Source organism: Strongylocentrotus purpuratus, unplaced genomic scaffold (genome assembly GCF_000002235.5).
Source record: "Strongylocentrotus purpuratus isolate Spur 01 unplaced genomic scaffold, Spur_5.0 spur5_scaffold_15, whole genome shotgun sequence".
Classification (NCBI taxonomy): domain Eukaryota; kingdom Metazoa; phylum Echinodermata; class Echinoidea; order Camarodonta; family Strongylocentrotidae; genus Strongylocentrotus; species Strongylocentrotus purpuratus.
The window spans coordinates 31,601,774-31,624,546 of NW_022145600.1; the positions used below are offsets into that span (position 1 = coordinate 31,601,774).

A 22,773-nucleotide genomic window follows, 5' to 3' on the forward strand; every position below is an offset into this window, starting at 1 on the left:
CCTTCAGAAAAATGTAACAGAGAGGGAGCTAGACTGGTACACATGAGAGACATCGACATCATTAGAAACCACTTTTAATTATAGGTAGAATGATCCGTCCTCATATTATTTTCCCCACTATATATTCACTCACAATAGAAAAAAAAAATCATCTCTCCTCTTGAAAAATGTTCACATTTGCAATAATCTTACTATTTGATAGACAAAGGGTATGGATTGATGGTTCACGTTTTTCTAATTCACCCTGTGCTGTTTATGTCATCAATCTTAATTTTCATCACTTTCATTTTTAGTTGTTGGCTACATGTAAATCTGTCAGACTCATCTTCTTAACCTTCCTCCCCTTTTATCCCGTTTTCCTCCCCCCCCCCTTTTTCTTCTCTCTCTCTCTTTCTCCCTCTTCCTCACACACACTCAATCTCTCTCTATCTCCCTCTTTCTCTATATATCTCTTCCTCACACTCTCTCTTTCTCTCAGGACTATTAAATAAGAAACATGTATTCATCCTTTTGGACGAAATATTAATAATCTTTCAATACATACACTATGAACATGACGTACAAGGAAAGCGGACAAAATATACAGTTCCTCAGGTAGACAAAAGAACATCCCTTCACTGCTATTATGTAAAAATATGTAGAACAGGTGAATATGCATGTGACACCTGTTCTACACATTTTTACATAATAGCAGTGAAGGGATGTTCATTTGTCTACCTGAGGAACTGTATATTTTGTCCGCTTTCTTTGTACGTCATGTTCATAGTGATATGCACTACAGATTTTCACATCCTTGCACATCCATCCCTACCTCCTTTTTTAAAGTTTTACCCCCGTTATTGTGATAATACAGGAAAAACAAACACAAAAGTACACAATAAGTTGTTGGTTTTCATTTCACTTTTTTCTATAAAACGAACAATTTAGTAACATCACAAATTACCACCAGAAAAAACATGTAAAAAATAGGAATGTAACTGTGCACGTGAGCACTCTTCTCTAACTGTACATCATTCATTGGCATTCAAATACATTGATGATCAGAACAACTCCATACCAATACCTATATCAATGATCTTTACAGAATACTCATTATTCAAGATTGTAATATGACATAAGCCTAGGAACCATGATGGTAAAACAATCAACCATTTGAACATAATCCCATCAGATTGAAACTGTTAATAAATACTGATAAACTCTCCTCAGTTCCTTTCGTTTTGTCATGGTTCGCCATCTATCACCCTCCCCCCCCCCCCCCCCCCCCCCATGTGCCCCCAAACTGCCACACATGCATATACAGTCAAACCTGTCTATATAGACCACTCATGGAAAACAGAAAAAAAGTGGCCACTGAAGACAGGTGGCCTTTCTAGCCAGGTTCTACAACACACATTCCTTTCTCAAGGGAGACAGAATACTTGGTCACTATAGACAGGTGGCCTTATTAGAGAGGTGCCACTAAGACAGGTTTGACTCTATAACATTCAACACTGAATGAGCAACAGCACACGATGGCTCTTGTTAGGGTTTAAGGATGCTTAGAAAATACAGTGATACCTGTATATAAAGGCCTCTTAACAGAGTCAACAAAAGCAGTTTTTTCCAAGCAGGTGGTCTGCATGTGCAGGTTCCTCCAATTCATGTTTCAATGAGAATGTCATCGTGAGATACTAATCTATATTAAAAGCTGTCAGACGCTCTCCTCAGCGACCTTAACTTTCTTTCCTCTAAGATTAATTAATTGGTAATAACTTTCATTGCCATTACAGGCAGACAATTACTGTAAATACTTGTTCAGCCCCTGTATCATCTATCTTCATAAAATATTCATCTTCAAAATTTGTGGATGATGTTCCCTTGCCTTTACAATCCAGAGGATTAACTTTTTCGTCCATACAACCATCTTTGTTTTGACTTTCAGTTCCATGAAACAGATACAAAACTGGTGGTACCTTTCTCAGAATCCAACTTTCCCAATCTTCAACAATTCTCATCTTTTTTGGAGCTAACATTCTCTTGATCTCCAAATCTAGTGGATCAATTGATTTTTCTTGTTTTATAACACCCATCTTTGCTTTTCCTTTCATTTTCATTTCCACGACAAAGAAACAAAAGTGGCGGTACCTTTCTCAGAATCCAATTTTCCCAATCTTGAACAATTCTCATCTTTTTTTGGAGCTGATTTTCTCTTGATCTCCAAATCTAGTGGATCAATAAACTCTTCCCTGTAGCTTCAACCTTCAATTTTATTTTGTTGATTACCATGCAATAAAGATAACAGCTGCCTTATATGATTCCCAAGCTTGCATATCTGGATCAAATCTCTTCATTTTGCAGCCAGTGTTCTCTTTGTCTTGAATTCTCCTCTGTCTCTGAGAGCTTTTGCTTCACCGCCGTAAGCCTTGTCTGGGAAGTATTCCAGCAGCTGCTCTGTCGCAGACAACCATCTGTTAACAGAAGTGATCAAACAATAACTAACATGTTATGATATGCATGGATATAACATTAATGGAATGAAGTAAGGAACCCACAATAGAGAGGTGCAAAAGCCAGATATATAATAATAATAATAATAATAATAATGGTGGCTTCTTAGATAGCACACATGTCCGTCAGGTTGTGACGCTCCTGGCACTGCCCCGATTATTACCCTGGCTTTAGCGAGACGGCCATTACGGCACTCGAGCATTTCAAGGAATGAATTTCTGCCAGGGACCCATTTACATCACCTGGGTTGAGTGTGGCAAATGTAGATCAATGTCTTGCCAATGGACATTAGTGCCACGGCGAGACTCGAACCGTGGACCTATATCTGCCATTTAAGTTAAGAACTGCTTAATTGGTCATGCATATGTGATGTCACCTTAGACAACACAATGATGTATTAAAAAATTTAGAGATAGACCGGTTAACTAACATATCCAAATATGTTGGGGACCTTGTGACAAGTTATTCAATTAACCTGTCACTAATGAATGAACTACATAACTTGGAATCCAGTCACATCCATTACTTGTTGCTATGTCGGACAAGCTTTGGGCAAGCTTTGAGGTTGCCAAGAACAACCTTTGAATACAAATTATTCATAACATTTGAATATGTTGGCAAACCTGTCTTTTCACTAACTACATAGAAGAGAAATGTCTGTATGTGCTCAAACATTAAGACCGATGCAGAAACAAGATGGTAAAAGCATTTAAAGTTCAGTGAGAATGCATACAAGAGTTACTTCTACATACCTAAGAAACATCTCTATGTGCTTGACCAGGGGCTTGAGTTTCTTGGGTGGTAGATCCATACGTCCAAGGATTTCTGGTAGCTTTACTGCAAAACACAATGAAAAGAAACAGTGGAGAAAAATACTAAACGATTATCTATAAAATCATGTACGATAACATTTTGCAAATACATGGTAATTACAATGGTTTTACCCAAAATGTTACAGGGTTTAGTGATACTCTGGATTGAAAGTGGTGCTTATTGACTAGAAAGGAGGAAGGGAGGGGGGGGGGGGGGGTGTCAGGGTGGGTTTAGACTTCCACTTAAATGCCGGGGTAATAATATATATATCTGTAAAGCGCTTTGAGAGGGCCTTCGGTCTTGAAAAGCGCTATATAAGTACTAGCTATTATTATTATTATTTACATGCAAGTTAAAACGAGTCAGACCTCTGAAACAGTCAAAAATCATCTGAACAATAGTGTTTGTTCTCTCATCTAAAATGGCTCATCTATTTTTATATTTCCACAGATGTCGAGCATATAGTTACCAAACAATCTCAAGAGATGCTGTGCACCATAGACTCTGCATGGAGGCTCAGCACCGTTATAGTTAGCACAGTCGGGCAGAAGCTTCCAGCAATTCTTCTCAATACTGAACACCCCATCATCACTCTCCTCTTGCTTAATGCTCAACTCCGCCGTCTGTGGAATCTTCCCCACATCCGCCGTCGACAGGGACCCCCGGCCTCCTCTCAACTTCATGGAGTCATTGGTGTCTCCGTTGCTCAGGACCTGTGGGGTCTGTGATGCGGAGGTAGCGGCAGAGGCTTCCAAGGACGGGATAGAGTCCATGTTGGTGATGACAGGAGGAGAGGGAGTGGTGGAGGAGGAGGAGGATGCAAGCCGGGAGGAATGACGGAGGCTTCGAGATGGAGGATGATGGTTAGTAAGTTCTTTGGTGGTGGTGGTAGTAGTATCTGCCTCATCTCGTTTGTTATAAGCTGAGGTCGTGGTGGTAGCGGTAGTCGAGGATGATAGCATCTTGGTGTCAGCACTTCTGCGTCTTTGGCCATCTGAAGATCTAAGCGCCCTGGTTGATGATGGGGCCGGTGGCGGAGGTGGTGGTGACTGGCTAAAGCTACTGGTAGATGACCTATACAATCAAAACAAAATAACAAAAGAAACAGTTGTTTGATTTATCAAGTTCTTCACATATCGGTAAACAGGAATTCCAATAAACAACCTTCTCTTTTGTACAATATGTTTAATACAAATGGAAAGCATTAGAACAAAATACAAAGACATTCCAGACTTGTTTGAGTTCACCTTCTCAAAATAATCACACATCTTTTACTCTGGAGAGCTAAGAAATCGATTCCAGGAAAATATCCTAAAGAATATTACTTCCTACTACAAGCACACCCTTCCTCCCTCTGCATCCTCCCAACCCTGGACAACCTCAAACAACCACCAAATAAAACAAGAATATCCTTGACAATTAACCATAATTTCGCTGCGTATGTAATCAGTTGTCTGCAAGTGGTATCACAGCTAAAATTAAACAAGGGAAATTAAATTGCAAAATAATCATAGTGATACCAGTAGACATGGAATGTCCAATAATAATAATAATAATATTTACTTTTTATATAGCGCTTAATACAAAACAGAGTGCAATTGACTAATTTTGTTGTTGTTGTCTAGAGTACTTGCACGTTTCCGACTAGAATTCTTTTGATAAATTTATAGTTTACCTCCTGGTGATCCTTCTTTCAGGAGCCGGCTCCTGCTTCTCCTTCTTGCCATCGAGTGCAGCCTCTGGCTTGAGGACCGGTGGAGAGTTATCGGGACCAGTGGTCTGAGGTTCTAGGACCGGTGGTAAGACCTCCTTAGTGGACGATGACATGCTCCATCGCCGTGTCGCCCTCACATTGCCATTGGTACACCTGATAGCGAAATCATAGAGAAAGACCCTATCCTATGAAAATACAACTACAATCAATGGAAAGCTAAATGAAGTTGTTAGATCATCACCGATTTTCAAAGCTTGAGATTTTGAGTTTTCAGAGAGCTGTTACTCCTGTGACAGACACCAAAGTTGCATGTAATTGCTATCATCTTAATCTATGACTTATAAGCTGTCCATTAATGTATTAAATCATCTTATTTCATTCTTCACTTCCAACAGCTTGGTCTTTAAATACAGGTTTGCAAGCTGTTCCATCAAGAAAATAAAGCCAAGAAGCGATGGATCTCAAATGTACCATATACTGTGTGATATGGAACCCAAGACAGCCATGTGGTTTGCAGAAAGATATTGACTGCCCAGAGCCAGGAGGACACTAACTAAATGCCCTTCTGGCTCTCAAGTAACAATACGTGAGATTCCTTTACAATCGGAAGAATCCTTTTAACCTTTGTACTTGCTCACTTTTTCAAAACTTAATTCCATTAAAGGCATCACTTAACAATGGTAAATCTGAGATGCATGGCCCTACGTGTTATCAATGTCTGTGATATGGTGTAATATTCAAGCCCTAACAAAAATTTGCTTCAAAAATGATCATGAAGTGCCTTAAAAAAGTAAAAATCTTTGAGTGACCGGTTTTACCATACTTATTTTCCCCAATAGACTGTAGTGTTATGAAAAACGTTAGGAAAACAAATTTTTAATTTTCGATTTCCAATCATAGATATCTTGATAATCAGACAGGTTTATAATTATCATTGCAGCATGAGCTAAATCCAGGATTTTGTTTCAGAATCTGAGACAAAGTTACACAATCCCTTTAAACTACATTGTGTATCGAATGGCATTTGCATATATATTTCATTAAAAAATGGTGACGTAGCACTTTACTAAGCACTCAGTACCTCATATCTGGAACAAAAGCTACTTCAATTCCAAAGTAAAACCAGAAAATTTATACTTACGGTTTTATCTTTGTGGGATCGTCCTTCACCCCATTGGTCTTGACAGGGCGCTGTGCATAGCGACCGTTGTACTGAGCCCGCTCGCAGTCATAGAGGAGATTGGTCGGTAAGAGAAAGTCAAAGAGGATGCGGATACCATCCATCACTTCTCTGCACAGGTCAACACTGGATAGGAAGATAACGGTTAGATGTGGTGACAACCGATTGGTGAATGCTTATAAAGTTTATTCTTAGTTTTTGACAAGGTCCTGCAATATTCCCTCATATTAATTCAACATTTTTCATAACCCTGAGATATTCATGTATTAACAAGAATTACACATTTTCTGTGATTTCGTCATTTTCATTTTATAGATATATACTGCAGTGCAAACTAGCTTAGCTGTATTGGGAAAATGCAATTTTTTTTCTTCTTTTTCTTCTTCAAAATTGATATTACAAAGGTGCATTTTAGAGGGGTTATTCTTGCCATAAAAAAATGCATAAAACATTGAAAAACATTGAGGAAACTGCAGTTCTCTCTGCCCTCCCTGACATTGCAACATCTTTGAAAAAATATAAAAAATATTAAAAGTGATTATAATGGAATTTTTTAAGTACTTTTTTCCAAATACTATGATTTGCCCACCCTAGCCAGGCTTGCATCTTACAGCACACAAGCATTCAATGAATTTCTTCCTACCTGGTACCCATTTACATCACCTGGGTTGAGAGTGGACAATGAAGCTTAATGCTGTGGACTACTTACTTGTACTGCGGTAGAGGAGGAGGTTGTACCGAGTCTCCATTATTAGCATTAGGCGTGGTTAGGCATACAGGCATTCCAGCGGTACCCTGCTGTCTGAGATGCACCCTCACGTTGTGGGCTTGACAACGGTAAGCAAAGTCCTTCACATACGCCTCCATTAGAGACAAAGCCGTGTGGTCCGGTGGTAGCTTAACCAACTACAAAAAGAGAAAAAGCATTTTAAAGATAAATAAAAGTGGAGTCACATGGGGAATTCGATATGCCAACCTCTTGACACAAAAAAACAGACTGAGTATCCTATAAAAAAAAATCAGATTTTCACAAAAACTCGACACTACCACTGGCGGTCAAGTTTGTTCTTTCATTAAAATTTAATGAGAAAATTTAAAGCAAAGTTTGTTGGGGGGTTGCGGGGGTTTACTTGTAAATGTTTCTATGTGATTCGGCTGTTTTTTACGGGTTTTTATGGGTTTAAAAAAAATAAAATTGTATTTTAAGAGGTGATATCGTATTATCGTACTAAATACAATTTAATTTTACTGGTTGGCATCTCACCGTTTGGGTGTTTACCCAATAACAGGTGTTGTCAATCACCAGAATGAGCCTTCAGTTTTATGAATATACCTTGAATATACCTTGAAGTCCACACCTCGCCATCGTGGTGATAAAGATCCCGTAGATAGTGTGGTGTGGCAGGGTTAAGGGGGTCCCATGGGACCCATTTAAAAACCCAGGTTGGATAGTTGTTGTTTGAAGCTTAGGAGTGTGGGAGCATCAATGGCAGTTTGTGGCAGCTTGTTCCAATTGCTTACAACTCTCTGGCTATAGAAATTTTTCCTGATGTCAAGGCGGCTTCTTGTTTTGGCTAGCTTCATGGAATGGCCTCTTGTTCTTTCATAGTTAGCAAACTGAAAATAATTCTTGGGGTTGGATTTGTCGATTTGCGTCATTATCCTGTAGGTTTGCAGTAGGTCTCCTCTCTCTCTTCTTTTCTCCAAAGTAGTTAGTTTCAGTTTTGCTAGTCTCTCTTCATATGGTAGATGTTGAATACTTGGGATGAGTTTTGTGGCTCTTGCTTGAACTTTTTCCAACTTCTTTTTGTCTTTTTCCAGGTAAGGACACCAGGCCTGAATGGCGTAATCTAGGTGGGGTCTGACGAGTGACTTGTATAGTTTCAAGATCACTTCCTTACTTCTGAATGTAAAGTTGCGTTTTATCATTCCTAGTGTCCTGTTTCCTTTATTTGCTGCTGCAGCACACTGGGAGGCAACTTTCAGGGACTTGTGTACTAGAACCCCTAGATCTTTTTCTTCTGTACTTTCTTTCAGCTGGGAGTTGCCCATCGTGTATGTGTAGTGTGGGTTGTGGGTTCCAAAATGCATCACTCCACATTTGTCTGCATTGTACCTCATCTGCCATGTATTTGCCCATCTGTGAAGGTGGTTGATGGAGTTTTGCATGTCTGTTCTATCATTGTCTATTTGCACTGGATGGATTAGCTTGGTGTCATCAGCAAATTTGCTAACTGTTGATTTGTCGGTTAGCCCAATTTCGAGGTCATTCATGTATATCAAGAAGCACAGTGGTCCCAGGACTGATCCTTGTACTACAGAGCTGGTAACAGGTCTCCAGCTAGATTTGGCTCCCTGGGTAACGACTTTCTGCTTGCGACTGTTGAGCCAGGCTGTTATCCACTGTAATATGTTACCATCTATTCCATGGGCCTTGATCTTTGTTACTAGTCTCTTGTGTGGGACGGTATCGAAGGCCTTTGCTAGGTCAAGGTATACTACATCTACTGGTGTACCATTGTCTACTGATTTGGTGATGATTTCTAGGTATTCTAGCAAGTTGGTAGTTGTAGATTTCCCTTTCCTAAAACCATGCTGGGTATCCTGTATCAGACCATATTTATTTATTCAGGTGGTTAGTTATTTTGTCTATGACCAACAAGCTTTATGCTCTGTCTTTTTCCCATATATGGTAAAGTCTCCGAGGGACAAGGAGTATTTGTTGAGTGGAGTACGAGTTTGCTGTGTGCAGACTTGTTCACCCATTTCCACTCAGTCTGGTGTCAGCGAATTATGACCTTCTGCACATGGAAACTGCAGACCCACACAATTTAAGTGTTGATAATGATAATGATAGTTGGACTTGTGGAACACTTTTTCTGAGGATGGTAAAGTACTGAACACAATTATCATCTAAGCTTCAATGACACTGTTTGTTTACGGGGGATCTTTTCAGTGTTTTAAGAAAAAGCGGACATTTTCTAAGAAGAAGAAAGAAAAAACAAATTAAAGAGCTTTTTAGAGCTTTTCAAACTATCAACATCTTTCTGCTCCCATTTTCTTCCTATGGTGAAGCATACATTTAATTGGCTAGAAAGTGAAACGACCAATATATTCAAAACATTTTTAATTGATGGTAACTTTACATGTACCTTCTATGAAGTGAAAAGGAAAATTCATCAATATAAAAAATAAAGACAATGAGAAATCACTGCGAAATTGATATCAGTGGTAATATCATTTAATCAAATATTTTGTTTACACATCTTGTGAAATTCAACTTTTCTTCTCCTTCCAGCTTTATGCTGGGTGTACTTCCCACAAGCTCTCTGCATCAGAATAGCAGGCAATTGCTTACCAACACAGGAAATTTAACACAGAAAATTTTGCTGCTTTTTAAAACAAATCTGTTATATTTTGCACTCTCTAATCAAGCCCCTGGAACAATTATTAAATGAATATTGAAATCTCAAAGTAGATGACATTGCTGACCTGTTTCTTAGATGTGATAAAGTAACAATCATCTTCTAGCTTGGCATGTAAGGCTTCAGGAAATGTGATGGGAACTTCTACAGCTTCATCGTCATCATCATCTTCGCTGTCACTCTGTAAATGATGAAAAAAATAATTTGGTGTGAACATCATTGTCACCATTGTTAAAATTGTCATCACCACCACATCATCGTCATTTTCACCATCCATCTTATCATTATCATCTCTGGTATCCTCATTATCATCATAATCATTGAAGAATCTGATGACCAAGGTAAAGATACAATTTTGAGCATTTGAAACTGAAAAGGCACGTAAAACAGCTATCAGCATCAAGATCATCATCGCATGATCTCCATGTGAAAGCTATACTGAACTTATTAACTCTCTGCCTTAGCATGCTGTTTATCGCACAGCGCCATCTCATGGTCAACTTGCCAAAGCTGCATTTATAACCCAACACCTAATTTCCACTTCACAGAAAGAGGACTTGATGCGAGAACCAACAGGGCAGCGAGTTACAGGACCATAATGCAACAGCTGACCTGAGATGGCGATAGAGGGGGGTAATTCTAGTACAGTGTGGCTTTGAGGTGTCTCAGCATCAATCCTACAGACCCGTACATCAATTATTCATCCAGCTCATTTTAATAGAAATATTTAAGAAATTTGAAAACGAAACTTACTGAACCCACACTGCTGTCTTCTGCTGAACTTGCACTGTTTTCTAGAAAATAGAAACAAGATTTAAAAAATTTACTGTATCTCTGTGTGACTTCACATATAAGTCAGCAGAATAAGCACTGTTTTTTATGCACACTGGCCATTTACTGAAAATTGACTGTAAATTCAGTAATTCCCATGAAAAACTGTATTAATTAATGAAACTCCACATTTCCTCTAATATCAAATGATCAAGAAAGCTCCTACAACTGTCTGCTTATAGCCCCAGTGCACTACTTATCGCTACTTGCTCCCTCTATATAGCAAACAATGCCTAATTGGTGACCCAATGGTCCCCTTTTTCTTATGTTATTTGAGAGCCGATTTGATGAGATAACCTGTCAGTGACCACACAGGGAGGTCTAATCCCTCCTGGTCAACTAGTACAGACAGGCTTTAAAGAAAAATTCAAACAAAAGAGACCAGTTTCCAATCTTGCAATACACTAACCTTTGGCCATCTTCTCTCTCTTCTCCCTTGCTTCTTCAAGAATCTCTGACCATGTTCTCTTCCTCCTCTTCTTTCTCCTGCGATAACAAAAAACATTCCTATTTTAAAGCAGTCCTTGATTTACATGTACATCCCCAAACAGTGTTCTATCATATACATGTATACTTTATAGATGGATGCAGGTCCTGGCTCCCTACATGATTCATTTACATTGGGTCAGATAATATAATTTAAACTAGTTTCTGCCTCAATTGAAGCACAAAATCCACCTTTCGAGAGTCAGAATTGACAGTTTTACTGAATGATTGAAATTTTGCAATGACATGAAATATGAAACCCTAAAATAAAGTAATAAAACAATCAGTTGAGAGAGCTGATCTAAGTTATGCTACTATCTTTAGTATCAAGTTCACCCAACCAATGAATCTCTGTTCTTATACCTCCATGTTGGTATCCAATATATGTAAAGATAAGGATTATTGAAAAGACGGTGCAGAGTGTGGCTACAGTACATTATATGCAGTTCTGATTTTCTCTAATGTTTGGTATATGACACACTTGTTCTATCATTAATTATATGTTTACAAACAAGAATGTTGATTTTTAAAATTGATTTATATGTTTCCAAACAGAATATTGATTTGTTACATTACATTGTAAATTGATTTATATGTTTGTCACCAGAATATTGATGTACATCAATGAAGTGTAATAATTACAATAAAATACATGTCTCAAATCCCAATACGATGTTACTCACATCTTTTCTTCAGCTTCTTTCTGTAGCTTCTCCTGAAGCTCCAAGCTTTCATCTGTATATTTGAGGATGAAGTGTTCTGGAGCCCATCTGTCCCAACTGCCAACATCAAAATGAAAGAAAGAAATAACGTAATAATAATGAAAGACTACACACTTGTACAGTGTTCTACATAATGTAGGCCTCCAAAACAACCAAGTACATGTGCATGTATGTGACAATAGTCACAACAATGAAACTGACACCGGACTGATAACAGAGTACAGAGTCCAGACTGGACAAAGCCTCCTGGCTTGCACCCCGATTTGCTCAGAATGTATTCACGTGTAGACTCAGATTCTTTAAAATCGGTTAGAGAGTGTGACTGAGGCCGACACTAGGCTGATAACAGCCAAAACAAAACAATACATTACCCTTACTTTGCTGAGAAATGATTTAAAGTCAGGTAGGAATTGGATTTATCTGGTCGACTTAGTTTAAAGTGACCCAGTCACATCAACGAGACCAACACCACACCCCCAAAAAACTTAAAGTATCCCAAAATGATCAATTTTGAATAGGTTTGGGGTGAAGGAGGTGAAACCCTTTCACAACAACAGGATTGACAAAAGGTCACCAAAAGACAAAAAATAGCAATTCATTACCCAGAAATGATCAGATTTTAGTCAGTTTGGAATCAGTTTGTTGGGGTAATTGAAGTTACGTCACAGTCACACTATCAAGACCCACCAGGCCAACAGCAGACCACAAATAAAATAACATTACATTATCTCATCATGATCAGATTTTGTTCCGTTAAGAATTGGTTTTGTCGGAAGTGAATAATAAGTGATTGAGGTTACACCACAGTCAAACTGACGAGACTGACACCAGACCACACAAAGATATAATCTAATAACTAGAGAACTGAATGGAGTTGATGCTTGATACCACCACTGCCACACATTCCAAGGCATATTATGTCTCTTGCATCCTACAGGTACTTTAACCAAGTCCCTGCTTTAACATCTTGAGCTGACTTCTTAAGTTCTTAACATACATGTACCTTTGATATCTCTCAATGTGACAAAAATGTAGAAGAGAGACTAAATCATTCTAGGTTGCTAACTTCAGTCATACACAATGATAAGTACACATACATGTTCATGTACATGTACATGTACTGTACATAACCCTTAACAAACTGGAGTAATATCATTAATCTTATAGTAATATAAAATACATTGCGGTCCCCTCCTACTGTACATGTAATCTGCATGATTTCCTGGTCTTATTCTACATGTACACCTGCAGGCTTATAAAATACTGACAGGCATGTACTGTATGCAGGCAAGCAACCATAAATATTGGCCTACTACACAGTGGTAAAGTACCGGTAGTACTGCTATTTAAATATTTGGTGCATCATAACGAATTCCTTTACAAATTGGATAATTAAAAATGAAATGATACGCAAAATACACCGATCCGTAGTACAATGAATTTCAAAGGCTACATTTAGTGTATGTCAATCAAACTTGCATAAATGAATACAAAAACATTAAATGTTTGCACTACTAGTACTATAACTATGCAACTTAGTGAACTTACCACTGTTCACTATTGCGTCCTTCATGTAAACATACCCATACAGATCACCACTGCATTCATATTACCATTTACAGAGCTCAGTCTTTCGTTTGTATACAAACATGTCCGCAAAAACTATTTATGCCATTGTACGAAAACCCGCCAATTGTATAGGGCCAACTTATGACCTAGGTGACCTAGCATCCCCACAATAGATAACCACCTCAGACTGTAGTCTGCAAGCACAGACCCTAATTTGACACTTTATCAAAAGATCATTGTGCCTTGAGAGAAGTCTAGCCCAGCTACAGTACCTACTGGTTGTGTCAATAGTACATGGCCTATGGTAGTCTTATTAGACTCTCTTTTACGACTGACCAGGGTTTGTGCTTGCAAACTACTCAGAATGTGTGTGATCAAAACTAGCTTGAATGGTAGTCTGCAGGCACAGACACTAACGAGACACCTACATGAACGATATCAATTCGTTCATTGATTTCATTGATTGTTTCATTGTCCATATATGGTGATATTCAGAGATGCCAACCTCTTGACATAAAAAAACAGACCTGTTGGCCTTGGGCCATTAAATTTCAGATTTTTTTTTTTACCGGTACTGGTACATGTAAGTGTGCTGTTTGCTCTTTCAATAAATTTAACGAGAAAATTATAAAGCAAACTTTTTGTTGAGGTTGCAGGGGTTTACTTGGTTTACTTTTTTTAAGAGGTGATATCGGATTATCGTATTTCACTCTTATTATCGTACTAAATACAATTTAATCCTACTGGTTGTCATCTTACTGTATATTATACATACAGTACATGATATTAATAATAACAATAAAAACAGTTGAATGATCCCGACTGTGTGTGATGAATACAAGCCTGACTATTGTTGATTACATTGTCGAAGTTGTTGACAAAAATCCAATTTGACGCCTACACATGTAGCTCAAACCTACAAGATTCTATAAAGCCTTGAGCTGAGCCTTGAGCTGTCTGGCCAGAGCAGCTACAGTACAGGGCTTTATGGAGTGCAGAAGACAGTGTAGTGTACCGGTATACATTACATACTTCATGTACTTCATGACTGATAATGGTTTGTGCCTACAACTATTTGATTTTCAACAGTGTACCCTCCGTTTTATTTCTCACTGGACTCCCACACCCCCCCCCCCCCCTCCTCTCCCACCTTCTCTCTCTCTCTCTCTCTCACTCTCTCTCTCTCATAGCTCTCTTTTTCTCAAACTCTGAGCTCTCATTTGCTTATGTGCTCCCTATCCCCCTTCATCTCTCTCTCTCTCTCTCTCTTGCAAATTACTTTCTCTCGCTCTCTCTTCCTTTTCACTCTGATCCTGCTCAATATTATTTCTACCTTTCTATTTTGAAAGGTTGGATTGCCCTTTCAAAGGAAATTCAAGACTGTGCTGCTGAGCTAAAGCCTTACCTGTGATTCCAGCCATTGAAGTGGACTAGGTACTCTGGCACTCTCTTGCCAGCACTGTCTCTTGTCCAATCAACTTTCAGTATCTGGTAATTAATGTAAAAGAGAGTCAAAAGCATGGGTTATTTACCCAATAAAAGATGTAATCTACATGTATCACTGGGAGTAGCCTTCACTTTTATTACCGACCCACAAGCCTTAGGTAAATCACTGCTCTCCTCCAATTAATTAAATTAAATTTATTTAGCATTAAAAAAAAATACAAATCATAAAATACAGCAGGGTAGCGTGCCCGGTATTCGGTCACTTAAGGGGAAATCACAAATATTTTGAATTCTTACCTCCTTTATTTGGCAATCTACCCATCAAAAGAAAAGAAAATTAGTGCTCTGAACCGGATTTTAAAGTCACTTAATATAGAATGATGATAAGCAAAATATTTCCGAAAGAAGAAGGAGCAATTTTCTGCCCAGAATTTGTTCACGCGATTTGTGCGTGGTATCTCCGTTGACAAGGAGCGAAGCGTATTTGCGCACTATTTTCACACAATTGCGCGACGAAGCACTGAATGTCAATGCGTTAACCGAATACTGGGAGAGCGCTACCTCATGGCAAGGGTATCGTATAAATACCTCTTGCACATCGGCAAGTGCGTCATTTGCAAATTCGCTGCGATGGAGCGAACACGGAAGAGCTCCTCTTCACACACATACTAAATTTATTGCGACAGAACACGTAGTTGTTTCGCGATAGACTTCTACATATGGCTATGCATGTTAGCGCATGTGCTAACAGAACCCGGAAGTGCAGAAAGATGTGCGACACGCCGACACTGACCAATTTCGAGTTAAGTTGGAGATTCTTTTTGAGAGTTAAGAAAAGTTGTTCAGCTGCCTGATTTGTGCAAGTTTCGTGGCTCATAAATTATTTTTTAAATTGTTACAGCTGTTGAAACGGCTGTCTGACCGCATACTGTGAATTGACCGAATACCATACCGGGCGCGCTACCCTAGTCTATAATACAGTATAGAAATATTAATAGACCAGGGGCCCGTTCCTACAAACTGTCATAAGTCTAACTTCTTGACTATCACATTGAAACGTGTGTTATAACTTATAGAACTAACACACGTTTCAATGGGATAGTCAAGAAGTTAGACTTATGACGGTTTCTAGGAACGGGCCCCAGGCCCTCAAGTCTAATGAGGATCTGAGACATTACGGTAGATAACTTCACACAGGCGCGTGCCCGCCCGCAACCCACCATCGGTATGTACTTGTATTGTGCAGCGGTTTGCCGTGAAACCTGTGAAAAATAATATCTATCTAGGGTGTCTGATCGCGCACCCGATTTTGTGTGCTAAAATTCTTCCCATAGAGATTACACGCATCCCTATGCAGCCTACGTGCATTGCGCGACCATGCAAAAAAAGTCAAAATTTTTTTTTTTTTCAATTCGAGATTCAAACCTTTATCTGTTGTGATCCTAAAGGTGATACTCAATAAATGAGGTGTCATATGAAAGAGCAGGTGAATTCCAATATTTCCAAAGGGGCATAGCCCCCGAAATTCTAAAAATATCTTGGTCAAAACAGCAATTTAAACATTGTGTCCTGGATAACTCTGAGGTTTGTCACTTTTGAGATATGACGCGCCGATCGATAAGTAGTACCAGTCGTAAGGAACAATTCTATGTGCTTATATTTTCGCTAGCCCCCAGGGATCACAACTGATAATAGTTTAAAAATACCCTTCTCGCTATTTGGGGGATCAGCTAATTAGGGGGCTTGCGCTCCGCTCAGTCCAAACCATGGTTACATCGCGTAACATCTCCGCGTACGAACGAAACCCCAAATTCAATTACACATTATGGTGAATGAAAGTATGGGTGGATGTCGCGGCATAGAACCCGGAAGTGAATACACGTTGAAGTCAATGGCAATATCGCGGAGACAGCGTGGCTCAAGCTGCAAGTCGCGCATTGGCTTAGCAACATGCGTACTATATGCATACGCTTGCATATCGCGCGATACAGCTGTTTGTCTGAATTTAGCAAAACAACATCACTCTGCGTGGACGTCTTTTTCGTCGATTTTGACCAAAATGATATGAATATACCAGCGTTTTGGAGGGGCTGTAACTTTTGATAGAAACATTGGTGAGACATGAAATTTGAAATATATTATTCTGATAATATTTTTTATTCAAATATCAAACAAAAATGGTGAAAAACGATCCCAAATTGAAAAATCGTTCAGACACCCTAATCTAGAGTAAAGTACCCGGTTTTCGGCCACTTAAGACAAAATCCTATTTATTGGACTCTTTACTTCCTATTTATTATCATTTCTTGTTCAAATCATGAAGCAAATATTATTATTATTTAAACAAAAAAAGAATCCCAAAAAAAAATCACGAATTGCCATGACAATATTCATTTCAATTTTCACTGTTTTGGAGCCGGTTATCGGCCGAGCGTTTCAGTTTACGGCCGCATGTACAAAGTCAATAGGAAGCGCTCGCGCGCGCCGTGCGTTTCTGCGCTGATGTATAGCACAAGCGGGCGGAGCAGGTATCCCACGCCGGAGCTCCCGGGTGCTCGCCTGGCCGAATACAGGCACATCGGTGATCGGAAGTTGGAATCTGAATTAGACAGACATATCGTGTGTGCGTCGCGGTGTGCGGCCGCATTGATTTAATACATGCGATGAGATACTTTTGAGCTTGCGACCAGCACAAAATCGGGCTCTATATCTGAAAAATACTTGAAATAAAGCTCATTTTATGGTACCCATATTTCTTACATACACGCGTAAGAAACTCGATTTTTCAGATTTGGGTAGCGGGACCGCCGATTACATCGCTAAAATGTGATATTTTAGGATATATTTTTCATTGCAAATGTGGTTCTTCAGTGACACTGGCATGGTATGGTATGTGTGGGATATGTGTTATGCTATTATGCGATGTATTTTAAAGTGATTTTACCATGTATCCAACCAATTGGCCGAAAACCGGAGCTGACCGATTACCGGGTACTTTACTCTATCAACGTTTCCGAAAAATACTCCAAAATAACAAGAAAATTGACACAAAACAGGTAATAAACATAACGAATTTTAACTCATGATCTTTATTTGGACACTTAATGAATATTTACTTCATTTTGGGTATGTTTTAGTCGGGTATGTCCACGCCGGAGTTAGGGGTCAAATTTTGGATAGGTTTCTGAACAAGCGCCCATAGTCATGATCTAGGCCTAGACTACATCGATTTATATTAATGGGACAACAATAACACATGACGAAGTGAAACGCGACAGTAGCAATGAGCTTACTTTGCCTAAATTAAAAAAATGAATACACTGTATACTTACTTTAGAATCGTATAAAACTCGTACTTTGGTAGGATCTGGTTCAAAACACAATACTCTTTCACCAACGCCAAAAGACGGTGCTTTTAATCCTCGTGTAGCAATCATTTTCTTTGACTTTTGGACATACACGCAGTTTCACGCGCATGCGCACATTAGCGCAGATATGCATTGAACTTTGTACTATATGTTGTTGTTGTGTTTTGAGTTATTGGCGATTAGTCAGTGATTTGACTATTGTCGCCAAATTACTTTACGGCACGTGTTATATCTCTCAATTTTGGATTTTTTTTAAAAATACATTTATTTCGTTTTATATTTATCTATCTTTTAAGATAGTATCGTAAAATAATATCGTAAGCAAAACATTCATGGGCTTTGTTAGTGTTTCTTAACAGTACGTGCAGATTATTTGTTATATCACATACACACCATACATAAATATGTATATAAGATAGCACCTACACAAGCTTCTATATTCAGTAATCTTATCATACCTTTTATCATTGTTGTTACTTTTTCTTATTTTATTTTCTTAATACATTATGTTATTATATTTTTAATGTACTGAGTGTAATTTAACATATTTATAATATCGTATTATGTTTTACTGTTCTTATTTTATTTTCTTATTACATTATGATTGTTATTATATTTTTAATGTACTGAGTGTAATTTAGCATATTATAATATTGTATAATGTTTTACTATTCTTATTTTATTTTCTTATTACATTATGTTATTATATTTTTAATGTACTGAGTGTAATTTAACATATTTATAATATTGTATTATGTTTTACTGTTCTTATTTTCTTTTCTTATTACATTATGTTATTATATTTTTAATGTACTGAGTGTAATTTAGCATATTTATAATATTGTATTATATTTTACTGTTCATCAAGGGAGGTATTACTTCCTGATAGGGAACCGTTTCGTTCTGAGAAAGAACCGTACAATAGCTTTTTGTATACTGGACTCACTCTTTTTTAAGTATTCCATAATTTTTTCAGGTTGGGATTCGTTAATTTCTGTTAGAAACATAGCCCTTTCTATAATATAGTTAGGGCAATGTACTAAAAAATGTTTTACAGTCTCTATTTCACTGGGGCATCTATTACAGAAACCAGTAGCATGAATTCCCAATCTGAGGAGATCCTGGTTAAGTCCAAGGACTCCAAAGCGGAGTCGATGTATTATTGTTGAATGTTGTCTCTCTAATGAGCATATATATGGTTTATTAACATCTTTTTGATATGTTTTCAAATACGAGTTGGTTTTGTTCCACCTTTCTTGCCAAAGGAGTTTGGAACTTGTAGTAATTAAGCTTTTCATTTCTGACATATTTAGGTTATTATTGACTTCTATTTTCTTTACTAATGCGGCCTTTGCGTGGAAATCCGCCATCTCGTTCCCTTTTATTCCACAATGTCCAGGTATCCACTCTACATATATATCAACTCCTTTATTCTTTAAGTGAGTAGTCATGGTGAGAATTTCCAGAATAAAAGATTCGTCCTTCTGTTGTTGTAATGCAATAAGTGCACTCAGTGAATCACTAAAAATAACAACCCCCACATAAATGTCTAATTCATCTACCCATCTGAGAGCAAGAATGATGGCAGCCAATTCAGCCCTGTACGAAGAGGTGAAATTTGCTAACCTTTTGCTCCGATGTACAGAATAGTAAGGGACGTAAAAAGCAGCTGCAGAGGTCCCTCTTTCAGGTACTTTTGATCCATCGGTGTATATATGTAATTGAGTCGCCCATTTAGTATGTATGATTTCCAGGCTGCTTTGTTTTTGTTGTGTAGGATGATCTGTTTTCTTTATTCGAGTACTTAATTCCGTTGACACTTCCGGAGGGTAGAATAACCATGGTGGAATTGGGGAGTAGGTTATCGTTTCTATACGTTTTCCCAGCTTGCTTTGTATTCTATATCCAAAAGGTTTGTTTACGTTTTTCCCCTTCAAGTATTCAAAATGCCAACATGGTTCAATGTTTTTTAACAACGGATGATTCACCCATCTTTCGATGTTTTGTCTATATTTACTTGAAAGCATTTGTCTTCTTATATCCAAAGGCATTTCCCCCATTTCCACCTGTAGTGATTCTAAGGAGGTTAATGGCAGCCCACCTGCGCATATCCTCAGTGCTTGGTATTGGACAGAGTCAATGGCTTTTTTGGTGGTAGCAGCTGCACTGTCATACGCCTCACATCCGTAATCAAAAAGAGACCTTATAATTGCTCTGTACACCATGATAAGTGATTTCGAGGAACTTCCCCAGTTTGTTCCAGTTAGACATCTTAAGATATTTAATTTTCTTTTACTTCTCGTGATTACATTTTCGATATGTGGTTGCCAAGTTAACCTTTTATCAAATATAACCCCTAAAAAGCGATGAGATTTTTCGTACATTAACACATTTCCATTCAGTTCTATATCAGGCGGTAGAACGGCATTCCAGCTTTTCGTAAAAAGTACGGGCACTGTTTTGACAGGTGAGAGTCGAAACCCCCACTCTTCAAACCAACGATTTAAAAGATTCAAATATTTCTGTATTTTTTCAGTAATATGTACAATGTTCCTGCCTGATATCCATATTGCGCAGTCATCTGCATACATAGATATGCTTACATCTTGGTCTGTAGGTATATCACCCATCATTATATTATATAAAAGAGGACTTAAAACACTCCCTTGTGGTAACCCGTTATGCGTTTTATAAGTTTTAGATTCTGTATTTCCAATTCGTACTTGAAAAGTTCGTGCTGTTAGATAATTTTCTATGTATCTCAGCATGTTCCCTTCTATTCCATTTTTTGCTAATTTAAAAACCAGACCCTTTATCCAAACTGTATCGAAAGCCTTTTCAACATCCAAGAAAACCGCTATTACATGTTCATTACAATTTATACTCTTTTGGATGTCATTTTCTAATTGTACAATATTGTCCGTCACACTACGACCTTTCCTAAATCCACTTAAAAAATTGGGTAATAATTCATGCTTTTCAACATACCATTGTAATCTTTCTTTTATCATTCGTTCAATTATTTTGGCAAAACATGATGTTAAAGAGATTGGTCTATATGACGATGTATTTCTGGGATCTTTTCCATGTTTGAGAATAGGGATTATTATAGAATGCTTTAGTTGAATTGGAATTTCCCCGGTTTTCCATATTAAGTTAATAATGTTCAGCATGATTTCCTTGTTTGCTTTTGGCAGATTTTCATAAACAACGTAAGGTATATTATCTTTTCCTGGGGCAGTCTTTTTTCGCGATTGCACTGCCTTTTCAAATTCTGTTATAAAAAAGGGTTCATTTATAACATGATCTACATTTAAAATATGAATGTCATTATTTGGTGCCTTCGGTAATTCCTTATTAGTATCCCTGTCTTTTATTCCTATTTTTTGAAAGTAATTTCCAAAGGCATTTGCTTTCTCCTGATCGGAGACAATATCTTTACTATTTACAATCAATGTTGACATATTTTTTGTTTTTTTTATTAGTACACCATTCAGCCGTTTTATACAAGCCCAGATCTTAGATTCTGGCATATACTGATCAAGCTTTGTGCAAAATGCTCGCCAGTAATTTCGTTCTGCTTGGCGGAGCACACGCTGTGCTTCTGCTTTCTTTTTTAAGTACTCATCTACCTTTTCAAAAGTTATTTTCCGTGACATCTTATTACACATTCTATTTCTCTCTTTGATTTTCTCTGTACATTCTTTGGTCCACCAAGGCACCGGATTTTTAGAGACATTTCTCCTTTTCGGTACAGTTTCTTTTATACACAGTTTTAAATATTTCATGAAATTATCATATATTTCCTGTATATCATTATTTATAAGTATGAGATCATTTGTAATCATCTCTTCACATTTCTTAGCAAATTTTTTCAAATTTATATGTTTAAAGGAGATAAAATCATCTGCACTTCTTATTGAAGCATCTTTATATTCAGAGCTTTTCCCGTCTAAAGTTGTTTGGATATTTATTGGGAAGTGATCACTTCCAAAAAGGCTTTCCATGACTCTCCAAGTACTTCTACATGCCAGTGAAGGAGTGGTTATACATAAATCTAAGCATGACAGTTTTCCTGTTCGTGGATCCAGTCTGGTTCCTTCGCCATCATTCAAAACAGTTAGATTATGATGATTCACGAATTGTTCTATCACTTGTCCATTCTTGTCTGTTTTGTCACTTCCCCACATGGTACCATGAGCGTTAAAATCGCCTACTATAATAACTTTATCATTTTTATTAACGTCTTTTAATAGCACATTCATAATATATTCATTTAATTTCTTACAAGGATTATAAAAGTTCACAATTGATAACTTTTCATTTCCTGCGTGTATGTTTACTTGCTGCATTTCTAAATTTACATCATTCATTGGACCTTCATACTTGATTTTATTATGAACGTATATCGCACATCCTCCCCTCGCCTGATTTTCCCTATTTCTTGGGAGACATGTGTATTCAGGAATTTGAAGAACTCTATTTTCCTGAAACCATGATTCTTGTATACATATCAAATCATAGCAATGTTTGTGTGTGTTCAAATACTTTATAAGTTCTTTTCCATGCCCTAGTAATCCCTGTGCATTCCATTGTAGTATGGAAAACAGTATCATCAATGTTTTAAGTATCGTTATCAACATTGTTAGCACTACTTATTTGCTGCAGCGATCTTTTCGCTGCGACCAGAACTAAATTATTTATTTCTTTAAGAGTTTTGCCCTCTGTG

At 37.7% G+C, this 22,773-nt stretch overlaps 1 protein-coding gene across 1 annotated transcript; it reads right to left on the minus strand.

Moving 5' to 3' along the window:
• Positions 1-1,094: 1,094 nt before the first annotated feature.
• LOC593041 (male-specific lethal 3 homolog) lies at positions 1,095-18,168 on the minus strand. The gene is made up of 12 exons (XM_030986200.1): positions 18,009-18,168; positions 14,636-14,718; positions 11,623-11,718; positions 10,863-10,939; positions 10,376-10,416; positions 9,690-9,803; positions 6,907-7,103; positions 6,159-6,323; positions 4,979-5,170; positions 3,773-4,377; positions 3,243-3,327; positions 1,095-2,450 (listed from the first exon to the last, which is right to left on the minus strand). The coding sequence occupies exons 1-12, from the start codon at positions 18,111-18,113 to the stop codon at positions 2,330-2,332; spliced, it is 1,881 nt and encodes a 626-aa protein (XP_030842060.1). The 5' UTR covers positions 18,114-18,168; the 3' UTR covers positions 1,095-2,329.
• Positions 18,169-22,773: the final 4,605 nt, after the last annotated feature.

Bases quoted from the DNA above. Each gene is read 5' to 3' on its own strand.
- LOC593041 (XM_030986200.1), bottom strand. From the start codon at position 18,113: ATGATTGCTACACGAGGATTAAAAGCACCGTCTTTTGGCGTTGGTGAA. The intron at 10,417-10,862 runs GTTAGTGTATTG...TCTATTTTCTAG, and splicing joins GAGAGAGAAGATGGCCAAAG to AAAACAGTGCAAGTTCAGCA. The intron at 3,328-3,772 runs GTAACTATATGC...TGTGTTTTGCAG, and splicing joins GCATCTCTTGAGATTGTTTG to TAAAGCTACCAGAAATCCTT.